The 15,510-nt window shown below is 41.1% G+C and overlaps 1 protein-coding gene across 1 annotated transcript in view; it reads left to right on the top strand.

Moving 5' to 3' along the window:
- PLBD1 (phospholipase B domain containing 1) overlaps nucleotides 1-15,510 on the top strand; it is a 38,881-nt gene that overhangs the window by 18,916 nt on the left and 4,455 nt on the right. The window contains exons 5-8 of the mRNA XM_039571038.1: nucleotides 3,771-3,935; nucleotides 5,107-5,251; nucleotides 11,843-12,043; nucleotides 12,154-12,294. Coding sequence (XP_039426972.1) covers nucleotides 3,771-3,935; nucleotides 5,107-5,251; nucleotides 11,843-12,043; nucleotides 12,154-12,294 — 652 coding nt within the window. The remainder of the gene's footprint in view (nucleotides 1-3,770; nucleotides 3,936-5,106; nucleotides 5,252-11,842; nucleotides 12,044-12,153; nucleotides 12,295-15,510) is intronic.

Raw genomic sequence — 15,510 nt, 5'->3', positions numbered from 1 at the left:
CCCTTCCAAAATACCAGAGACGTGAGAAAGAGAAGGGGAGGAGGAGATGGGTTTTGAAGTTCTTATGTTCCCCTGCAGCATGAATGATCATACATGGACAAAATGCTCTCCTGAACACTGAGAAGTTGTTTGGTTGGCAAGAAAAGGCTAAAAGAGATAAAGGGGATGAAGAAAAGGAGCTATGTTTGCAGAGTCTGTGGATTGTAACACTGACCACTGGGCAAAGTTGTATAGAACTGTTTCCTTTTCAGGAGAATGGAAACAAGCTGTTTCATGGCTAATCTGCTTTTAATTTTACACATTTTCATGTTTCAAGTTTACTCATCAGCACTACACATAACCTTTTCAAACTTGCAAGTGGTTGGAGTTTTACGTTTGGTGGATTAGTTGATGTGCCCTTTGAGGAAGCCACGTGACAGGTCTTTCTGTTGTCTGCTGCTATGGATGGTAGTTTGAAACCAGATCCAGATACTTCTTAAGTGAGAGTTGGATTATGTGCACACAAGTCACTCTGAAGTGTTCTGGTTTTCTGCTCTCCCCTAAACTTCAGATCTGCTTCACTTGAATATTGTAGAACCATTGTGTCTGCCACAAGTAACTGAGCCTTGTTGCAGAAAGAAAATTTGGACTTTGAATGGTTTGATATCAGTACTAGTATTTTTTTTTTTTATTCTTTATGAAGCAAATGCTTTGTAGCATCTTGTTCAAAACTTTAGTGTTTTTATTGCATGGAGTCTGTCCTCCTGAGGACTATTTTGGGTAGGTGCTTCCATTAAGACCTGCATGAAGGCAATGTACATTGTAAACTTCTGTATTTTGAATTTGATATTTACAGGTATCATTAAGAGTGATGTCAAAATTTGAATACATCTTCATCTTAAAGTGTAACATTGTTCCATCTGGTTTAGCAACATTTTATATCCAGTAAACAAACCCAACCCTTTTGTCAAGACAATTTCTGAGGGAGGGGCACTCAAAGAACATAAAGCCTTTTCATTTGCCTAATGCTCTACCAACGCTGTGATTAATCTTGGGCTTGTCTATGCAGGGATATTACTCTTGAATAAGGAGGTGTCAGGGTTTTAAATACTAGAATGACTCCAGGATAACTCCCTATTTGTACTTCCTTATTTTGTACTGAGAGTGCTCAGGCTTGGAAAAGTTACTGGAAAACAATTGTTACAGAATAACTTGCCTATTTTAATGTCCCGTGTAAAGAAGGCTTTAAGGCTGGTTCTGTCCTTTCTGCTGCCCTTTGTAAGTTTATTTCTCCCTACTTGTGATGTAACTCAAACTCAAATTGATTTTTTGTTTTGCTGTTCAGGACAGTACCTAGAGGAGCCACACATTCTAGCAAAAGGACTTTTGCTGTGGCTTTACCACCTCTCTGCTTGTCAGTTTAGTTTATTCATTCTTCTTCAGGATGGAAACCATGTATATAAGGAGTTTTCCTGGCATTGCTGTGTGAGATGGGAGAGGGTGATTACAAAAAACTGTAATATACCCTATATCATGCACTTGTTATGATGCAGTTTTTTGGGTCTAATTCTTGCTAGTGGACACTGATTTACTCCTCACAGAGAAGATTTCTCTATATATCCTGGACATCAGCTGTAGTTTTTCCAAAAATAGGGTTCTCAGCCTTGTTGTGGCAGATGCCTCAGACCACTCCTTAAATTCCCAGATTTGTCTTGCAGTGCAGATTCCTGTGTCTTCTGTTTGAATACATTGTTTTATTGAGGCTCCAGAGAAGCACTGTGCTTATGTGATGTCACATCAGACAGTTTTAAACACAAAACCAGGTTTATTAAAAGAGAATAATGAATTTTTGGAAGTAAACTGGAGTGAAATTGGCTTGGCCCTCAAAAAGGGAATGAAAACAGAAGCCTAGGGGGTGCTTAACAACCTAGTCCGTCTTTTTCATCTCTGATACTTTGGCTGGCTTTGGCAGCTGGCAGCCTAATCTCACCCAGTGCCTTAGGAATTTGCATAACCTGTGCTTTGTTTGAGTGGGTCTTTCCTCCTGCTCACTGAGCACCTTTCCGTGCCCAATGAAAGCTTCATTGCTTGGCACTTTTGTTCTAATTTGAATGGACTTCCTAATAGTTACAGAAGTTAAGAAAGTAAGAAAGCATAGAAGTGTGAAACTTAAAAAATACACAGGCAATTCTGACTGATGCTGTAGCAGTATCAATGTAGCTGCCTGAAGATCGTACAGTGAAGGCAGATTTTACAAAGGAGAATATGGAGTGGTAGCAAGTGGATGTTAAGTACAATTAAAATGTCTTGGGGCTAGCTTAGCAATCTGATATGCAAGCCAGTTTGCTCCCTTCCTGGTGGTACTGTACAGGGATGCCCATGTGAATCAGACATTGGAAAATGGCTTTTTCTTATTTTGTGATGGGTTTTCAGTGCAGCTGGATGGGGAAAAATGGTGCTTAAGCAGTGCCAAGTCTCTCTATATGGTTTCCAATGAAATAGAAGTTGTGACTGGTTTGTAACTGATTCATACCTCTAAGTTGCTTAAAACTATCCAAAGACATGTCTCTTGATGTTGCTTCCTGTTTGGATCCTACAGCAAAAACATGGTGAACTAAAGCAATGTGACATACATGAAAGTTTGTTTTGGATTTCTTCCTCAGACTATAGCACCTGTTGGGGCCTTCTGCCACAAAAGGGTTTAGTTGTCAGAATGGCTTATTTCTCTTGCTTGTCTTTGTAAGCATTGTGGGAAGGTTTAATTCCTTCCTATGGGACACATGGACTGGTGTTTACATTATTTCTGGTTTTCCTGTTGGTTATTCTCTCTGCCAAAACAGCAGATGGATAACACAGAATTCAGCCTTCTGAACAAAAAGTAAATGGATTTGATGCTGTTTAATTTTTCCTTGTCCCCCTTCATTGGGGTTGTAGAGAGGTCAGCTATATGGTTTAGTAACAGTGATTTATATTGCAAGCAATGTGTTTCTTTGCCATATGGTTCTGTGGCATTATAAAATTACTATTCACAGCCCTAAAGTGATGTGTGTTCTGACTCCTTTTCCTTAAGCCTTGCCTTAAGTAAAGGCATGGTGAAATCAAGAACAGGAAAGATTTAGAAAACGGTATTTGAAGGTTGAGGTTAAACCACTATTAAGCTCTTATTTTGATGAGGCAAAGTAAGAGGAGGTTCTAAAGAGTGTGTTGCAGAACCAGCTGAGTGTAGTTAACCCTGTTAACCCTGGATAGCTCCAACCATGTGGAGTTTTCAAAAGCACATAGCAGAGTGCCTTTTGACTGACTTACCTTTTTCAGCTAGTTTGACTGGTATTGTTAACATTGTTTCCCTCATTCGTTTCTTCCTCCTCAGTCCTGAGGATGTCTTAAATTGCAGTGTTTATAAAAATCTGAGAGCTCCCAAGAGCATTAGTGGAAGACTCTTCAAAGACATCTAGATAAACAAAAAAAATGAAATCTTAGCTCAGTGTACCAGTAACAGCAGACTGATGGGTATGCTGCTTGCAAACACACACTAAGGTTTCATAAGCTACAGTTATGTCTTCCTTTTTGCCTCAGAAATCATAGCATTGGTAATGCCACCACAAGGACCAGACCCTGAAAGTTTCCTCAGTGCCTGGGGCCATACTGAGTGTGAGCATCTGGGCCTTGTCAGTAGGCATTTCATAGACCATAAAAGAGCTTCCTTTGGGAGCAAAAGAAAAATTCTAACCACTGAAGTTGTCTTGATGCTTTTCTGTCTCAAAGCATTTTTTCTCTTCTTCTTTCCTCAGCCACTGAGCAACTTTGATGTCCAGTTTCTGAATGCAGTTGGAGACCTGTTGGACCTTATTCCTGCATTATTTGATTATTCTGCACGGGGTGGACAATGCGATGTGGAGCCAGGAGGCCATGGGAGATACCAGTGGGACATGGGACACTGCTCTGCACTGATCAAGGTGAGCACCAGAACTTAATCTCCAGTGACTCTGTTGATTTGCAGTGCCATGAGTGTACATTTCTGGAGTCTTCCCTGTTCGTGTTGCATATGCATGAAGAGACTTCTGTCAATGATCAAGTTGCATTTATGCAGTTGACATTTGTGCCTCCGTAGGATTTTGAATCCAGTTTTTCTCACTTGTGTTCAAGGGGAGGGAAAAGACCAAACCAAAACCACAGAGATGGATGGTGAAAAGCTGCTAGAATTACTAGGGAATGAGGTACTACCATGGAGAGGAGACTGGAAGAGAGTAACTCATTTCACCTAGAGAAGTAAAGTCTGAAAAGGGGTATTGTGAGTGAATACAAATACATTGGGCAAACAGGGAGAAAAGGAAAAAGATTACTTAAACTAAAGGACGGTGCTAACGTAAAAACAAATGGGTGCAAGTGGGTAATGTTTTCTGTTAATAGTCAGTGATGCCCTTGAATGTCTTTCCAATGGGATGATGACAGAAAAATCTCCCACATTTTTAAGATAAGTGACTGATGCATCATGGTGGCAATTACATTTTTCAGTTAAAATTATTAAGGATTTAAGCAGCATCTGGAGGCTCCATGTATTGCAGAGCAACAATATTCATCTTAAATTGAGAAACATTAATTGAAGCATTTGCCTACAGCAAGAGGTTTCTGAGCTAACAACAGATCATAGAACCAGGGAAATATTTTGAAGAGATGTACTATCAATATATATATTTACCTTTTCAAACTGAATTTACTTGCATTTGTAAGTGCTTCTGTACTTCACCTCAAAGTGAACTAGGGGAATTATCACAGAAACAGCATGTTTTAAATTAATGTTGGATATGTTTGCAAAGATCTGATCTGAATGTGTGAATACAAATATTCAAAATGAAACTGGGGAGAAAAAACATACCATGTGATGCAGGTATCCCAAATAACCCCAAGGTGTTTTATTTTGAACATAACGCGTCGGCAAGAATTATTTCCAGAGGTTTCAGAAATTCATATAGTACACAGTTAAAAACAAAAGAATCTGCTCTTTCTTCAACAATGCAATTAATCAAACTACTTAAATCAAGTAGTTCTCCTAGTTTCTATCAAGTAGAAAAAATGCAGAATACTGTGGGGTCTGAAATTATTCATCTTTCTGCTTCTGTTTTCCAGGTTCTGCCTGGATATGAGAATATATATTTTGCCCATTCCAGCTGGTTTACTTATGCAGCCACACTGAGAATATATAAGCATTGGAACTTCAATATAGTTGATCCATACACCAGCACCAGCCGTGTCTCATTCAGTAGTTACCCAGGTAAAGTCAAAAAAACCAAAACAATGTAGATATTCAATTTGGAATGGACCACCTTACTGTCTTGTGGCTGTCTTGGCTGTGAAAAGGATGGTAACTCAACAAGCACTGGCTTCAATATACCTTGAAACTTTCAGCCACCAAGAGGACAAAATACCACCTTGAATTTTCTGTCTTGAACATGATATTGTTGTTGTTGTCTTTTGTTGTTGATTAATCACCTTCAGTGCTCTGAATAGCCCTGGTTAAATATTTTACCTCTGGCACAAACATGCTGCTTGGAATTCTGCTTGTGTAGTCTGCAGTCATCTCAAGTGTTGAACTCCTCACTTTGCCTGTAGCATTTGCATGTTTGGTAATAACAATTTTGAGCACTTCTGTTCACCAATGTGACATGACTCGTGGTGTAATGGGATTATTACTGAGTATCAAACACTTGCTGTTCAAAAGTGTATTGGCTTCTTTGATGTTGGGTTCAGAAGCCTTTAGTTGTTTTGTTATTCCATCTTCCTCTTCCAGCTTCTCTATAAGCTGTTGTAAAAATATTTTTTAATGCTTATTTGGTGTGTCAGTAATATAGCCAGCCAAAATATTTAGAGTCTCTTTTGGGAACATTAGGCCAAATGTTAGAAACTGCCAGAAAGTAATGTTTCGGTGGCAAAATATGTACTATTGCTACAGAAGAGCACCAAGAAATAGGAATGTGAAAAACCAAATCTATGACTCCCTCTTAGAGTTGACATGGCATAAATTTTTAGAGGTGAAATTTCAAGTTCAAAAATACCTAAACACGCAAGAATCTCCATAAAACATTTTAAGTGAAGTAAGTACTGTAGGAGACTATCTCATTCTCATGAAGTTTTGTTGGTTGATGATTTCAAAACATGCTTTATTGAGTTACGGTGCCTTACTGCAGGGGTCTTTCATGGCAGGGACTCCTGAGACTGTGACTGGGAAAATGTTTTGAAAAGCAGTTGCATTCATTTCACATTGAAAACAAGCCTTTTTCTTTGGGGTTCTGATCCTCCTCAGTGATCCTCCTCAGGAATGCAACATTTTCTGACAACTGAGATTTTTAATTTGAGGGAGGGGTAGAGGTAGTCTGAATGTTTGTTAGGTGTACAGTCTTTCAAGAGCTTGGGTTATCTGTGATTGCCTTGGAGGAATTTCACTCACTTGTTGCAAGAAATCTTGCAAGCCTCTGTAATTTGGTAAGAAAGCAAGGGTTTCTGATCTCTGTTCATCACGTGAATGTTCACAAGGTTATTCTGGCTCTCATGTCTCTCAGCTGAAATACTGATGATGGCACTACCCTTCACAAGAGTGTGGCTCTGTTTAGCAACTGTTGTGTGCTGCATTGTGCTGCAGATTCAAAACTGGGGATCAAGATCAACCACACAGAGTATTTATTATTTTATTTTTAGTGGGTGTCTGTGGTGATGTCTTCTGGTTGTTCCTTTTGTGGATTCTTTGTATAAGGAAATAGAAATATTCAGACTGATAAAGCATACTGTGTGGCAGGATACCTGAAAATCAGCTACTGCTTTGCTGAAATGGTTATGGTCTGTTCATTAGTGAACAAGATCCCAGTGTGCTTTCCTGAGAGTGTTAAGGTCTGCAGAGATGGCTTATTTTTTAAAGCCTCCTATTGCCATGTGGACTCTGACATGGTGATGTGGGAAGGTGTACCAACAAAACTGAGTGAGAACTGTTGCAAAGCATAGTTCCCGTGGCTACAGTGAAGTTTGAGAGGCTTGTGGTATGCAAAGTGTGCTCACTTGGCTGCCTGATTACAGGGTGCTATCACAAGCACTAGACAAGCATAGTCCATTGACTGCAGCAAATTGCATTAGCTGTGAGTGTAGTTCACAGACTTGCAATTTTCCATGGGATGAGTAAGCACTGGCTTAGTAATGCGCTAGGGACATCACGTAGGAAGGCGGCAACTGCCAAATTCCTCTGCTCCATGTTATGATGAGAGAGGATATTTTCAGAGCATCTGACTCTGGAATCTGCAGGTCCTGGCCATGGTTCAACTTGACAATTTTAATGTCTCCCTGCATAAATATTCCCGCTCTTATTCTCTGTCCTGATGGACACTAAGAACCAGTAAGAAAGGGCAACCTAGTAATCTCTCCTGAATAGTAACATGATCCTATGAACATAGAAGTATTAACTTCTGGAGGAAACAGAGCGCATTAAAAGACAGGTGCCCTTCCAGGCCTTCAGTGGCACTTAACTGAGTTATTCAAAGATTCTTGTCATCCAACAAGATTGGATATAAAGTAAAAACTATGCTGCTGTCCAAAAGCTGTGTCAGAAAACATTAAGGAGTCCTTTGTCTTCTGAGAAGGAATGTGCCAAATCCATGATTTCTCCTGGGGTCACAGAGTAAAATTATCCATATTATTTATTTATTTATTGAATTTCAATAAAACTAGACTGCAAAAATTAGTATTGACTCAGTTTAGAGGTTCTGAGGCTATTGATTAACCGTGATTTGTGTTGGGGTGTGCATTGTGGTACAGCTGGAGGGCCTTGTACTTCCTTGCTCGTGTTGCGACTGAGCAGGTAGGAGGACAGGCAGGAATTACAGAGTCCATCCCAGCTTCCCCAGCAGTTATCTGTTCTGCCACCATGTTCAAATGTCCATTGTTAAGAGCATATCTTCTCTTTGCTGCTTTCTCTCCTTTGGAGTAGCAGTAGTTCTGCAGAGGCACAGTCAAATGGGAATTAACTGGAGTTGTAATCTCTGTTTTTGCAGCATTTCTTCACTTGCTGCTCATTTCTGCACTAAATCACCTTAATCCTCACTTGACCTCTGCTCATAGTCTTTGTCTGCAGAGCTGCACGTAGGACAGTTCTGTGAACTTTGGAAAGGAGGAATGTCTCTGAACTGAAAGCTTGAGTTTCATTGTCTTTTTCAAGCTCGGGACATAAGTACTTCCTGTGGCTGGTGAGTCAATGCACAGCAGAGAGAAATTGTACAGAGAATGTTACTGTTCCTCACAAATGTTGAGTGAAGATGTGCTCATTTGGGGGAGTAAGAAAGTGATGATAGAGACAAGGTAGGTGCTATGTTTTATACCACGTATCTAGTGATGGATCAGACAGAAACCTGCACCTCTCCTCCCTCTGTGTCCCTTTCCCCCTGCCTCCAGTCACTTCTTTACACTGCCCATTGAGGCATTCAAAGAAATGAGCCAAACTAACGGGTAAAATCTGCCATTTTCTTTGGATAGCAGGGAGGTTGCAGCTTCCAGGATGTCCATCTATTTGGATGGAGCTCTTTTGAACTCCATTTAAGAACGGGAATGTGCCATTGTGACCAAGCACTCTGGTTTGGATACTGAACTATCTTCTCTGTGCTGACCCACGGTCTTTTAAAGTATGTTAATTTGATTTTAGCAGTTTAAACAAAATAGCTGAAGAAGACGAGTTGAAGAATTTTACTTCTACCTTTCCTCCTCTGGTCTGCTATTGGGATCTTTCTTGGTTGAGCTAGGCTGTGATATGGGAGTGAGGTGGCACAGGTTGTCTTGATGGATGACTATACATGTGCTGCTAAGGCAGGAGAGAGAGGTAGTTTGTGTCCCTTGCTTTGAAATAATCTGGTGTTAGTGCAGCGTTCTCCTTCCCCACAGCTTGAGGAAGAGCTGGGAGGAGCAAACCATGGAAGGGGTGGTAGCCCTTGTTCTCAGGGATCCATCTTGCTCATGAGGTATTGCCAGACCATTTCCTGCTTCCCTGCTTCCTCCAACATCTGTTTAAAACCTGGAGGGAAGCAAAGGAAAGTGTCTGGTGAACTTTGGACATGAGATCAGAACCGTAGTGTGGGATGTGCTATTTCTTAGTGCCTAGGAGAGGTGTGCAAGTGGAAGGAAGGCAGCTGATGGGTCTTGACATGAGAAGCAGCTACTGGTTCTCCACTAATCCAGAGAATACCTCTACTTTCCTGTGTTCAAGTGTGTTTATACACCAGAGCATTGGGCATCTCAGCCAGGAGCTACTCCGATCCCTGAGCGGTGTGCTAGACCTCATAGCTTTGACTTCAGCCTGTAAAGCTGACCCTTTCTGCACTTGAATGAGCACAATGACCTTTTAAAGCACCAAAAAAGCTGATGCCGTCTGGTTCAGAAAGCAGCAGTCTACCTGTTTTGGAACAATAGCAGCAGGGAACGTGCTGCCACCCACATGTTCTTTGATGTGCTTTCTGGAGAACACTGTGGCTCAGATTGCAAAAATGCTTTGCTTTGCTTGGCTGATTAATGTCATGATGAGTGAAACTCCAGACTCTGGAAACTTCAGTTTTCCAGTGGCATTTGGAAACTGAATCTAAATGGCTCAGATCCAGAAGATGCTATCAGAAGTACTTTTGCTTGTTTCTATGTAGGAGTTGTCAGGTTCATTGGAGGAAGGGGTTAAAAAAAAAAATTAACTGAGTGTTCTGACAAAAATGGAGTGTGGGTTTACAGAGATGGTTTTACAGGGAAAAAAAAAAAGAAGAAATGTACAGTGAGATAATACCTTCAAGTACAACAGATTCTCATACGCGCTTAGAAGAATGGCAAAAGAGGACATCAAAGGTCTGCTGATATCTCTAGACTTCTCTTCCCAGGTTTTATTTTTGTGGATGTCTTTACTGTGGGTAGCCTGTTGCTTGTGTTTTAGCTTCCCTTTGTTTCAGAGTTGCCTGTGCCTTAAATCAAAATGGTAAATGCCATCTTGGAATAATTGGGCTAGTAATGGTGTATCATGGAGGGCATGTTGTGTTATAAAACATTGCAGGATAAAACTTGGTAAATACTAAGGCCCAGAAGGAAATCCCCTTCTTTTCAGCTTAGCTGAGCTTTGCTGTTTATTTGAATTGTGGAGTTCAGCCTTCAGTTAATTCAGCATCATTCCTTGTGTTAGCACTTGCTTTGAGTCAAGTTTTTCTGTTCTATGTCAGCTATTAATTGAAATCGAAGAAAGAAACTACTTTGTTTTGAAGTGGGGCACTTGGCATCGTCACCCACAGGAATTGATGCTCAATTCATATCACAGTTGTTTTAACAATTTCAATTATTGTCTCTGTTTGGGCAAGCACCACTTGACTTGTTATGCAGCAGATTATTGCTAGAGTATCCCATGTCTTTGTATAAAATAGACTGTCAGAGCCAAGTTTAGGATGTTTCTCTTGTATTTACTTACTTGAGAGAGATCTCTGCTGATAATGTACATAATGTATTGACTCTCTTCCAATGAGTAAAATACCAGCTGCCAGGGTGCTCAGTCTATTCTATACTGATATTTTTTTAGAGAACAGGTGACCACACAGTGTATTTTTCTGGATCTGTTCTAATTTGAGAACTTGCTACTTGAAAGAAATTTTGCTGAAATAGAGCCCTTAAACATTACTTTTGTTTGAAGGTGGTCTGCCTTTTGATAAAAGCACAGGAATAGGAGGCAGAGCTGGGTTGTCTTTCTTGTTTTCATAGGTTGGTGACCTTTGTTTGCAGATTGCATTAATAAAGCTTGCTGTGGGAGATTTCATAGAGGAACTTGGCTATTATGGTGTTGCACAGCATTTTAGCATTTTGTACTCTTTGAAGACTGTGATACGATTAAAAACTTCCTAACAAGAGTTTAGGTTCTGTATGACTTCCCCACCAGGAGCTCCGTTAACAACTGTTCTTCCCTAACCTGGCAGCCACGTGTCTGCTGAGTAATCTAAAAGCCAGGTTATTTCTGCTGTACAAGTAGTCCCCACACTATCCAAGGCACAGCTGACCTTTGCAGCTCTGTATGCCACCTCCTGGCGAAGGATTTGCAACTGGACTTAGTACTTCTGTTGGCATGTAACCTGGAAGGGAATCCTGCCCACAGATCCATCGCTGTATTCACTTTGCAGAGCTGGCAGGCATAAAAAAACCCAGTGACAATATGTCAGAAGGAGGAATAGGTAGAGCTTCTCCTCATATACAGGATGTGGTTTATGATTTAAGAGAGACCCATTTGCTGGAGATGCTTTTAAGAATACTTAGATGGGAAAAGATTAAACTAGAAGAAAGGTTTTTCGGCTTGATTTAATACAGAAGAGGTTAATTAAGGGGATTAATTCAAATTAATTAAATTAATTTCTGTTGTCTTTACAGACTAAAAATCTAAAACTGAAACCGGTTAATGAAAATGTCTTTGTGGAGTTTGTACTTTGCTTTGGTTTTCATTGTTGAATTTTTATGGTTTTTTTAGTTCATTTCTTTGTTAGAAACACTCGATAGGCATTTAGTGTCTGTAATCCTCAGCATAAGAATAAGACATAGGTTGACTTATGGAGCAGCTTCCAAGCTTGGCATACAAATACAAAGCAAATGCTTTAGACAAAGAATTAGGTGTCTTGAAAGTGTGACAGTTTCTGATTTCAAACTCTGTTGACAGGTGGGACTAAAGCCCTTGCAGAAGTTACCACCTCATCTTTAATCTTTGTACAGGTTGATTTCACACACACATGCATTGACTCATCCATATCCTCATGGCTTGTCTCTCTGTTTTGTTCTATGAGTATATCAAAGCTTCACAAAGATAACAATTTTTGTGTTATTCCTGTTTAAGGCTTTTTGGTGTCCCTGGATGACTTTTACATACTAGGCAGCGGCTTGGTAATGTTGCAGACTACCAACAGTGTTTTCAACCAAACCCTCATTAAGCAAGTGGTGCCTGAATCCTTGTTAGCTTGGCAGAGGGTCCGCATTGCCAACATGATGGCAAAGGATGGCAAAACTTGGGCAGAGACCTTCTCGAAGTGCAACTCTGGTAAGTACGCCTTCATATGCATCTTAGGAAAAGAGATGTGTTCCCTCTACCTCTTGTACTCGTTTCCTTCCCTTGGCAGGACATGTAACTCTCTCTGCTCTCATACCTAGGAACCTACAACAATCAGTACATGGTTCTAGACCTGAAGAAGGTCAAGCTGCAGAGGAGCCTTGATGATGGTGCACTGTACATTGTTGAGCAGATCCCAACCCTTGTGGAATATTCTGATCAAACAAATGTTCTCCGGAAAGGTAATAGCTCCTACAGTAGTTACTGGCTTAGGAAAACCATCTCTTGATGCCAACTAAGAATTGTGTTTTGTACCAGGGAAGGGTTTGTTGAACACTAGTCCTGAGTTTAAAGTAAGGAAGCTTTGTGTGAGCAGCCCTCTATAGCTGGGTCAATTGCAATGTATTCATTTATCTGGTACGCTCTGGCAGCAGTGCAGTGAGCATCTGTGTCTCCTAGAAGCAGAGGAGGGAAAAATAGACTTTGTCTCCTTGCTTGCTTGCCTCCTTGCCTTTTTTCTGGTAATATTTTGCCCTGTTGTAGAGACTGATGAGGGAAAATGTGAGATCTGTTTGGAGCCGTACTAAATAACTGTAATGCTATTTGAAATGGTTGTTGAGTGGGTCACCCTGCAAGAAGATGAACTTTTGAATACCGAAGAAGTTCTATGTTAAATTCATCTCCTGAACTTTTCTGGATCTCTGTTTTCTGATAAATATTTGCTCTTTAAAAGGTTCTTTAATTCCCTAGCAAGACTAGCAGTAACTTGATGGAAAACAAACAAAAATCTTGGTGAAGCAAAACACTCACTGTCAGGTTTAATTCACAAGTGTTTACTAGACACTTATGTCAGCAACAAAAAGCCTGAGCCTTAAGTGTGTCTGGTGCTTTGTGCTCCTTCCTTTAATCACATGCTGAGGGGATAAATTGATGAATTGCTCATCATCAAAACGATGGGAAATTTGTCTATATTAGCAGCTGGGGTTGTTTCTCTTTGAAATTTTTGCTTGTGTCTAGCTTCTTGGAAAGTTCTGGCTTATTCCAGGCACTGCCACATTGTCAGTATGGTTTTATAAGATACTGATAATTTGGAAAAGTCCCATGTCTCTCCCTTATGCATATCTGGCTCTTTTGGCTTCCTTTGCCTTGGGCTTCTCAGAGCTGTGTTGTGTGTGGGGTGCAGATAAAGAAGTTGATGGAGACCCTCTAGCTCTGGCACTGGAAATATTGCAACCCTGTCATGGCAGTGTTATACCTGTGCAGAGAGGCCGGGCTTGGCAGGTACCCCGAGTTCCTTTTCAGCAATGATTTTGGAGCAGCTGTGTGGCATTCCCTGTAGGACTGAGCCCACCTCCTGGGCTTGGGCACACCGTGACCACTTCTTCCCTCTGAGATGTTGTAGCTACTCTGTTCTTAAAGGTGGTAGCACATATTAGAGGTTACACGTTACTTCACACCTACAGTGTGTCTTTTCCCAGATATCTAAAGGTACCTTGTGTGTGTTGGATAACAGAGCAGTCAGTCTCTGGGAGCTTAAACAATAGAACAGCCCTCAGCACACAAGGTGGGCTAAGCACTGCTGAAGTGCAGCATTGGAGACCTCAGCTGCTGTAAAACGACACTGCTCCTGTAAGCAGGAGATCTGTCCTCCATGCCATGCAGGACACCAGACAAGTCCCATCAAGGCCCCTGCCCTGTTCCCAGATGCTTGGAGCAGCTCAAGTGAAGGAGGTTTACCTTTCTCAAGATCAGTGCTGGCCTAGTGTTTGTAGAATAGCTGACCCTGGCACTCTCCATCATTGCTATGTTGCTGGTGTCCAAAGATAATGCAATTTGGGCACTCTGGTTTGGTCAGAGTGAGTTTGCCACCAGCACTGCCTTTTTAAATCTCTTTGAAACATAAACCTAGAAACAACAGAGAATGAGAATTGAAATCTCAGGTGAACAAAGACAGGTATTGCTGTAGTAAGCCTTGCACTGAGGAAAAAGGAAACATTTCCTTATACAGGTTTGAAAATCGAAAGTCTTTTTCTTTATGGCTTCTGTCATCTTGTTTTGTAGGCCAGTGCAGGTGAGTTCTCAAAACCAGGCACCTCTTATATTGTCCTTTCCAGGCAAAGATGTCCAGGTGCTTTCTGTATATTGACAACAAAAATGCAGGAATCCTTTAGAAGAGGTGAAGGAGGACAACACTGTCTTTGGTGAAAGAATAGGTCACAGGAGCAGGCTGCAGTTCATGTTTCTTGATGATGAATGAGTAATGCATCAAAAGCAACACATCAGAGCAAAACCTGGGATCTGAGTGTCTTCCACCATACGTGCAATATTCTCATTGCTCTCTCTCTCAATATTACTGATACCTTTTGCTCTGAATGGGCAGAGGAGGAAAACATTTTGATTCAGGGAATTTTTTCTGCCTTCATGTCATCCCCCTTCCCCCACTTTCAACCTTACAGTCTTTCTTGACTTGTTTTTTTGTTGCTGTGCACCCTACCAGGTTTCACTGCTTACATCAGCCCTTGCATAAAGCCTGGCTTAGGTTGACTGCTGCACTCTCTGCATGGGATTTGCAGTCTTGCAGAGTCTGAGACACAGAAGAGCTCTTGCTGGAGGAGAAGTTCAATAGCTTCCTCTGTTTTAGCAATTTTAACAAAAAGTTTTTCCAGGTGGGAGAAGGAGGTCATCTGTACGCACTGCATTCATGTGAGACAATAGCACCTTTTTGAATCACAACTAAACGGAAGCTGATGTATCTGTATCCTCTGGCCTGCATCATTAGAGGCTGGAAAGTTGCTAATTTCTGAAGGACGCCTGTATTACAACATAGCCTGTACACAACCTATTTCCTTCAGGTAGGCTCTAGGTCACGTAAGCAAATGCCAGCAGACAGGGTATTCCTGTCTTCCCTATCCTAGGCAGGACCCAAGCTGGTGAGGCCTCCACTCTGGCAGTGTTCTATAGCTTATGCTGTCTGCGTATCTGTCCTTCAGGAAGTCTGGTTTGTATTTGTGTGTATTGCTCCCAGTGAGTTCCTTGAGCACCTTACAGCCAGACTTCTCACATTGTGCTGGGCTGATGTTAATATGTGGAGCCCTGCATTTACCAGTGCCTAGATAGTAAATCTCTAAGCCAGATCCCGATGTGTGTGATTTGAGAATGAACAACAGGGAATGTTAGTGCTTTGGAGACAATTTGAAAGTGTGCTACTCTTGGGCCTAGCTCATGTTATATACTTGCTGCCTAAAAACCAGAAAAAGTTAAATGTTAAGGTATAGGTATCTATTCTTACTTATTCCAGGACTTCCTATACCCAGATTCTGACCTGGAAGGTCTCTGGGCTCTTTACAATAGCTTTCTACAGTGGTCTTGTTTCAGGCAGTTTTATGTCACCTACCTAAAACTCTTCTCTGGAATTCTGCCTGGCATCCTTTGCTCTTCAGAGTTAACAAAACTGCAGG

The sequence above is a fragment of the Corvus cornix genome, chromosome 1A (genome assembly GCF_000738735.6).
Source record: "Corvus cornix cornix isolate S_Up_H32 chromosome 1A, ASM73873v5, whole genome shotgun sequence".
Classification (NCBI taxonomy): Eukaryota; Metazoa; Chordata; class Aves; order Passeriformes; family Corvidae; genus Corvus; species Corvus cornix.
Note: the sequence above shows the minus strand (reverse complement) of the source record. Positions and strands in the feature narration are given on the sequence as shown.